The following is an 8410-nucleotide window of genomic DNA, read 5'->3' on the forward strand; positions in this document are numbered from 1 at the left end:
ATTAAAAGAATTATAATTCGTAAAATCGGATTTTTAAAATTAATAGAATCTATGATCCCTTAAAATATGCAATTTTCCTTTATTAAATTTATATTAATTGACTAAAATACCCTTGTAATTAAATTAGACGATATTTTCAATTATATTTAATTCAATAATATATATTAATCACTTTCTTAAAATAAGCAAAATTGATTGGCCCACATTTATGTACAATAACACAATAATTACTTTGAATAAAATAAACTAATCCTATATATATATATATATATATATATATATATATATATATATATATATATATATATATATATATTGTTTCAAAAGTTATGATAGCCACATAAAATAACATGAGATTTAAATGGAAAACTTCGTGATTGTATATATTTATACAAAAGTTGTATCATAATTTATAGTTAGAGCATCCATAATGGTGAGTTCAATGAGATAGTTGAATGAGGTGACAAGTCTATGTGTCATCCAATTGATGAAACTCTAACATTGTGAGATGACACCTTCACATTCAATGAATTTGGAGTTCAATGGTCGTTGAACTCTTCAATGGGAAAATGGGAAGTTTTTAATTCTTAAATATTTACTATAAATTACATTTTGTAACATTCTATTGAACTTTATAGAGTTCAATGCATTGTAGGGAAAAAAATGATAAAGTTGTATTGATTGTAGAAAGATGATGTGGCAATCCATTGAACTCAATGGAGTTCAATACATTGTAGATGTCCTTAGGCCATCTCCAATGGGAGTTTAATAGGCGGTTTAATGGAGAGTTTAATTTCATTAAACTCAAAATCCCCATTTTGAGATAATGACAAGGATTTCATAAAATGAGGAATTAAATCCTTATTGTACTCTACAATTCTCTCCTCACACACACACACTTAGTTAAAAAAAGTGCTGACTAGGCACGTTTAATGCGCTAGGCGCCCAAGCGATGACCTAAAGCGCTTCAAGTAATGAGATGTGATGCGATTCCCTTACTCGGTCGCCTTTTCCGATTTTTTTCCGCTTTGCGCTTCACTGTTTAATAGCGCTTAGGGTAATTAATAGAAAATGGGTTTTAATTAAGTTAGGTATTCCAATAGTTTTATATAAATTAAAAAAGGATGGAAACGAAGAATCAATCTTGCCCGATGTGGTAAACACAATTACACAAAACAAAGCAAATCGTATCATCGATCCAACTCATCTTTTCCAAGTAATCGGAAATCAACTATGCAAATGTTTTCTACTTCCATTCCGTTATACTGATCTACATATTCTATTCTCTTCTCAAGTCCGAAACTATAAACTATGATAGTCTGAAGTATGAACTTTGGTCATATTATTTATATGTTTTCTGTTAAGTTGTTAGTTGTTAACTTGTGTTACTTAACTGTTAAGTCATACACATAATTCATAAGTTATGTGTTGTAGTTTAGACAATTTCTAGTTATAACTTATTAGTACATAGGATTTAATATGACACTACTATGATTTTATGAGATTTTTAAGTATTTATAAGTATTTCCATATTTTTTATATATTTTTTCAATTTGGAGCGCATCGTGTGCTCTAGGCGAGCGCTTTCGCTTAGCGCTTAGTGCATCGGTCCCCAAAGGCTTTAGCGCTTTAGGGCGCTTTATGCTTTTTAAAACCACATATATATATATATATATATATATATATATATATATATATATATATATATATATTAATCTTTAATTTCATGCTAATTAATTACTTAAAAAATAACAATAACTAAAAAAAATGATAAATGATGTGACAATTCATTAAGCCTTATAAAATTTAATAAAATATAGAGTTTAATACCATAAAAAAATATAATAAATGAAATGATATTGTATCAATCTATTCCATTGAAGAAATCTATTACATTGAAGATGATCTTAGTATATAAAGTGAACCTCGTATGTGTGGTTGACCTCCGTACATTCATGGGGTTCTTTTGGCAACACCCATTACAAAAGGGTTTGTTGCGGATTAAGTTGGCTAGACTGGTGTTATTGCTTCCCATTACAAAAGGGTTTGTTGCGGATTAAGTTGGCTAGACTGTGTTATTGCTTCCCTTTATCATGTAGGTTACTTTTTTGTTTTCCCATAACTTCTTGCTAGTCGATGTTTTAATCTTGTTTAGTGCTCGGCTATTCAACAAAAAATGGAAAACATATAGAATATATGATCGTGTAAGTAATTTATGTGAAAATGGAAGATGTATAATATATATAAACCAAATTCAAAGCATCCATAATATGAGTTTTTTTTTTCTTTTTTTTTTCAAATCAAAGCTTTTTAAGTAGTTTTCTTAGATAGAATCTCACTTTTTGCTATAATTCATTAAATAGCTAGTTTGTTTATTAAAAACCATTCATGAACTTTTTTAATAATTGTAGGGGTATCATAACTAAACAACATATACAAACTCATAAAAAACAAATTGAAAAGGCTATTCTATTATGGAAGATAGAAGGAGCTTTTTTTTAGTGGTAGCATTATTAAATGATGATCACTTATACGAATCATGGGATTTTCTACTAGATAAAGATAATACCTTCTGATTTCTCTCACCTTCATTCCGGAAACTGGTTCAGGCTAGTGACTGGAGTTGTCTGACAGTGGGGTGTTGAGGAACTTAGTACTTGGAGAAGCTGGGGTGATGGTGTATGTGGTAGCAGCCACAACCTCACAAGAATGACACATGGTGAGGGTGGTAGGTGGGAGTTGCAGATTGAATGAGTTTGTAGTGGTCTTTAACGCCCTCAATTCTTGAAGTTCCTTGTGTAATCTTCTATTTTCTCCCGTTAATGTCTCACAGCAGTTTTTTAAGTATTCATAATCCATTTCTGTTTGCTTCAGTTTCGTCCTACAGGAAATCATTGAAATATACTATATCAGCCGAGAGACTGAAACTCATTAGTATCCGGTCAAAAACCATCAATAAGGACGCCGTTTTACAATTCTTTTAAAGAAAGGAAATAATCATACCTTGCTCTTCTGTTTTGAAACCAGACTTCGACTTGTCGTGGGCTGAGATTAAGTTGTCTTGCTAGTTCAAGCTTCTGTCTCTGAAAGTAAGAAATTTTTGTTGCTACTCCGTTGGATTTAATATAACACTATTTAATATAAGACTGCAATTCATTGAACTTATTAAAGATGGCAGTGGTTATTTACTTACATGATTTAGAATAGAATGGTCTTTAAACCTTCCTTCCAAATATGCAGATTGTTGTTTCGTAAGTCTCAATTTTTTTCTGTAAATCCCATTATGATCTTCATCGCTAGCTCTAGAAGGGCCTCTCTGCATCTCCACCACGTCGTTTATCAGTTCCAAGCCCTTGTTGCTCAAAACGTTTTCAGTTCTACTAGAACTGTAAAAATCCAGCCGGAGAGATGACGTTGCCTCTTCTGTCCCCATGGTTGCCGGTGGGGTACTCTTGACATCAAATCCTGTAGCGGCAAGGAGATTCTCGGATGAACCCCCATGGGAACTCCCTGCAATATTATAAAAGTACACGATTATTTATATAATCATAATTCAGTAATCAGTATGCGAAAGAAATTTCATTTATCTTTAAAGGCTATTGAATTTTCTGACTATGTGAGAGATAACCATTATCAGAAGACCATGGTAATGATGGAGCATGACGATTAACAAGGGTATGATCAGGGACAGGAAGAAGATCAAGCTGAAGAGGAGGGTTCAGTTGCAAGACTTTTTCTCTACCATCAATTATTGCTTTGATTCTTGGGCTTTCTTTCAAACCCTCTAGATCTTCGAAAGTAGTTTGATCGTTTTTTTTGTTGCTATCATCGTTAGCTCGTTTTTTATTAGTTCCATATATTGCGTTGATCGTTAAGGCCATGCAGAATCCTACACTACAACTGTCGGCGGCGGAAGGGAAAGTAGGGGCTGCAGCTGGGATTTTTGTAGTAATCCCATGAAACTTTTTACATGACTTGTCACCTAAGCTTAAGCCCAGCTCCATATATTATCTGAAAGATAACAAAAATACTATCCACCAGACAGAAGGGATGGGTGGGGGTGGTTTGAGGTTGGTGTAATGAATATTGCAGAAACGGTATTTATAGACTTAATCTACAGTTTGTTTGCTTTTTCGTAAACAAAACGTTTTAGTATAAATTAAGAATATTTGGATTTCCTAATCTATTAATTACTCCTTTCCGAAATTGTAGATGCATAATTTTAAAGTTTTATTGAAAAAAAAATACCATTTTAGCCTACATACAAACTATTCTTCTGGTTTAATATTGTTTTAGTTCAGAGGCTATTAAAAAAGATTATAACTTTTAATGCCATAACTCTTAATAGCAATATTTCAATAATAATAATAATAATAATAATAATAATAATAATAATAATAATAATGTAAAGATGTGGCTTTTTGTTAAAAAAAAATTAAAATATACTTAATGAATTAATGTCTAGTCAACATCTGATGATAACCTATTATTAATTACGGAGTCAAAATAAAAAAATATTAACAATTGAATTAAATAACAATTAAACATTTAATCGAGTCAAATACAACAAAATTAGAAAAATTCTTTTAATCGTTTTAATTCTTTTAATCATTTTGTTTTACTCAACTATGATACTGAATATATATATATATATATATATATATATATATATATATATATATATATATATATAATATTACAACGTATTTTATCCAAAAATCTCTTCTGTCTCTAGCCAACATCTGCTCGATTCACTTCCATATTTCATCAGCATAAAGAAACCATCGTAAGGAGCAGCATAGAGAGACAAAATGCAAGGAAAAGAAGAATGAAACCGGGGAGGAAAAACAGTACTGTCGGGGTGGTGCGTCGACCAACAACGACTGTTTAGTTTGTGGGTTTTTTTGTGTGATATTAAAGTGGATGATGATGATGATGATGATGATGATGATGATGATGATGATGATGATGATGATGATGAGGAGGAGGAGGAGGAGGATGAGGAGGACAACAAAAGGAATCGTCGGATAGCTTTTTTCTGTTAAACCTTAAAAGGGAATCATGGCTTGGGAAAGATAGAAAAGGAAGAATAGTTTCTCTCATGAGAATGAAAGCTTTATGGAAGGGAAGCATACCTTTATGAAACGTATAAGATAGTTTATTTTTTCTGGATAATTTTTTATTAATGTTATAAAATATGATCAAATAACAAGATAAATTATAGAGTAAAGAAAGATATGAAAGTAAGTAGAACTTTTATTCCAATACTTGTGATGAAATTATCAACTTTCTAATACATATGGCTCACTATTTATACTATCAAAATAAGATGAAAGCTGAGTTATAATATGAATGCATATTATGATGAAGCATTATTACATTCATAAAACACATTGAAATGGTTGTAGTAATGCTAAATAATGATGGGGAGTTATGGAAGAAATGGAGAATTCAATGGTCATTCACAAACTAATATTTCATAACACTCCCCCTTGAATGACAGTTGTATCATGCCGCATTCCAATGTTTCGTACCATGTTTTCAAATTTGGATGTAGGAAGCGCATTAGTGAACAAATTTGCCAAGTTGTTACTTTATTGAATTTTCTAGATGTTGATGCCACTCTCTTTTTGAAGATCATGAGTGAAAAAAACTTTGGTGATATATGTTTTGTTATGTCTCCTTTGATAAACCTCTCATTGAATTGGGCTATACAAGCTGCATTATCTTCATATAGTATGGTTGGAACGTCCTTGTTAGAAGTTAGAGCGTAATTCTCACGGATGTGATGAGTTAAATTTCTTAATCAAATACATTCACGGCTTGCCTCATGAATTGCTATAATCTCTGCATGGTTAGAAGAACCAATAACTAAAGTTTGTTTGACAGAACGCCAAGAAATTGTGGTACCTCCACAAGTGAATAAATAACTTGTTTGGGATCAGACTTTGTGTGGATCAGACAAATATCCAACATCCGCATAACCAATTAACTCCGCATTTGATGAATTTTAATAGTATAAGTCAATCTCCATTGTACCTCGAAGATATTGAAGAATATGTTTGGCTCTATTCCAGTGTCTTCTTGTTGGGCAAGAACTATATCTTGCTAATAAGTTTACAACAAAAGATATACTAGGTCTTGTATTATTAGAAAGATACATTAGTGCACCAATAGCACTAAAATATGGTACTACAGGACCAATAAATTTTTCATGTTTTTCACAAGGCTGAAATTGGTCCTTTTTGGCATCTAAGTGCCTTACTACCATCGGGTTACATAATGAATGTGAGTTAACCATATAAAACCTTTTAAGCACCTTTTCTAGATAACTATATTGATGTACAAAAACTCCATTTTTGATATGCTCAATTTGAAGACCCAAACAAAATTTCGTTTTACCAAGATCTTTCATTTCAAATTTTTCTTTCATATAAGAAGTGGCATTTTCCAATTCTCCAGGAGTTCCAGTTATGTTCAAATCATCTACATAAACAACAATTATCACAAATTCTTATCCAGATCTTTTTATGAATACACATGGGCTTAATGGATCATTTTTATAGCCCCCTTTCAACAGAAATGTACTTAAACAATTGAACCACATACGACCAGATTGTTTCAATACAAACAAAGATTTATTTAATTTTACCGAATATACTTCTCGAGAATTAGGAATTTGTACTTCTGGCACCTTAAACCCTTCTGCGATTTTAATATAAATATCATTCTCAACTGAACCATATAAATAGGCGGTAGCTACATCCATCAGACGCATATCCAGTTTTTCATGTGTTGCCAGACTTATTAGATAACGGAATGTAATTGCATTAACCATAGGAGAGTATGTGTCTTCATAATCAATTCCAGGCCTTTAGGTAAAACCTTGTGCAACAAGTCTTTCCTTATACTACCTCCATCCCAAATTAATTGTCCACATTTGACTTTTGAAGTCTTTATTCTTCAACTTTGATCTTAAATATTTTTCTTTTTGATAGATAATACCTGATGCAAAATATATGAATGAATTGTATTTTAAATGTCTTTTCATTGTTATAAGTTTCATCAAGTAATATATAACACAAATAAAAATATTTAAGGTCAACGTTGAAGAAAAAAGACTTCAAAAGTCAAAAGTGGACAATTAATTTGGGACGGAGGGAGTATATCACAACTTCGTTTTTCTCATTTATTTGGCGCACAAATACCCATTTGTGTCCCACTTGTCTTACTCCGTTTGGTGTACGGACTACAGGTCCAAAAACTTTTCGTTAAGTAAGAGAATTAAGCTCTTTGTTGATTGCATCTTTCCATTTTGGCCAATCTTTCCTATTTCTACATTCCTCTATAAATTTAGGTTCAAGATACTCATTTTCTTCCATAATCTCGCGCGCAACATAATATGAAAAATTATCGTCAATGTCTATCTTATTTAGATTCAATCTTATTCCTTTTGATGACATAGTTTATTGAGATCTCTTCATTTTCATAATTTTCAGGTACCTCAGTTTCTTTTGTTATGTCATTGGGCTCTTCTAGAGCTTCATTAATCTTTTCAAGAGATTTTGTTTTCTCTTTTGGACCATCAATTATATTTTCTCCCTTTCGTTTTCGAGAATTTTTATCTTTGGAACTGGCTGGTCTTCCATGCTTCAGGTGTGCCTTAGATTCATTTGTAGTTGTGTTTTTTCTTCTGGAATATCAATTTTAACTTGAGCATTTACAGCTGGTACATGAGACTTTCTTACTCTCTTAGGGTCAGTAAATGCATATGGCAATCGTTTTGCTACATTTTGTAAATGAATTATCTTTTTCACTTCAAGTTCACATTGACTTGAACGAGGATATAAAACTGAATGTGAAAATTCATTCCAAGAGATTTTATTCTCCAGCTTGATTATTTCTCCCCTTAATGTTGGAAAAACCGATTCATCAAAATGACAATCTTCAAATCTAGCTGTAAATAAATCTCCAGTTGATGGTTCTAAATATTCTACTATAGATGGAAATTCATATCCAACATAAATTCCCATTCTTCTTTGAGGGCCCATTTTTGTGCGGTGAGGTGGGGAAATGGATGCATAAATTGCACATCCAAACGTCCTTAGATGGGATATATTTGGTGTCTGACAGTAAACTAGTTGAATAGGGGAGAACTTATGATAACTAGTTGGCCTGATGCGTATAAGTGATGTTAGATGTAAAATTGCATGTCCTCATGTCGATGTAGGAAGTTTAGAATGCATCAGTAATGGTCTTGCAATTAATTGAATGTGTTTGATTAACAACTCAACTAAACCATTTTGTGTATGAACATATGCAACAAGATATTCAATAGTTATATCAATCGTCATGAAATACTCATTAAAAGCTTGTGATGTAAATTCTCCAGAATTGTCAAGTCGAATTT

General features: G+C 31.8%; 1 protein-coding gene across 2 annotated transcripts; it reads right to left on the minus strand.

The window, feature by feature from the left end:
• Positions 1–1845: 1845 nt before the first annotated feature.
• On the minus strand, positions 1846–4088 carry LOC145126270 (homeobox-leucine zipper protein HAT14-like). Of its 2 annotated transcripts, none has more exons than XM_079061673.1 (5): positions 3629–4088; positions 3194–3510; positions 3004–3083; positions 2587–2881; positions 1846–2162 (listed from the first exon to the last, which is right to left on the minus strand). In XM_079061673.1, the coding sequence occupies exons 1-4, from the start codon at positions 4002–4004 to the stop codon at positions 2611–2613; spliced, it is 1044 nt and encodes a 347-aa protein (XP_078917799.1). In that variant the 5' UTR covers positions 4005–4088; the 3' UTR covers positions 1846–2162; positions 2587–2610. The 2 variants fall into 2 exon arrangements, with proteins under 2 accessions (XP_078917799.1, XP_078917798.1); XM_079061672.1 differs by having other exon boundaries at positions 2570–2881.
• Between the last annotated feature and the right edge of the window lie 4322 nt (positions 4089–8410).

The sequence above is a fragment of the Lactuca virosa genome, chromosome 7 (assembly GCF_052849685.1).
Source record: "Lactuca virosa cultivar CGN04683 chromosome 7, Lactuca_virosa_CGN04683_v6, whole genome shotgun sequence".
In the NCBI taxonomy this organism is placed as follows: Eukaryota; Viridiplantae; Streptophyta; class Magnoliopsida; order Asterales; family Asteraceae; genus Lactuca; species Lactuca virosa.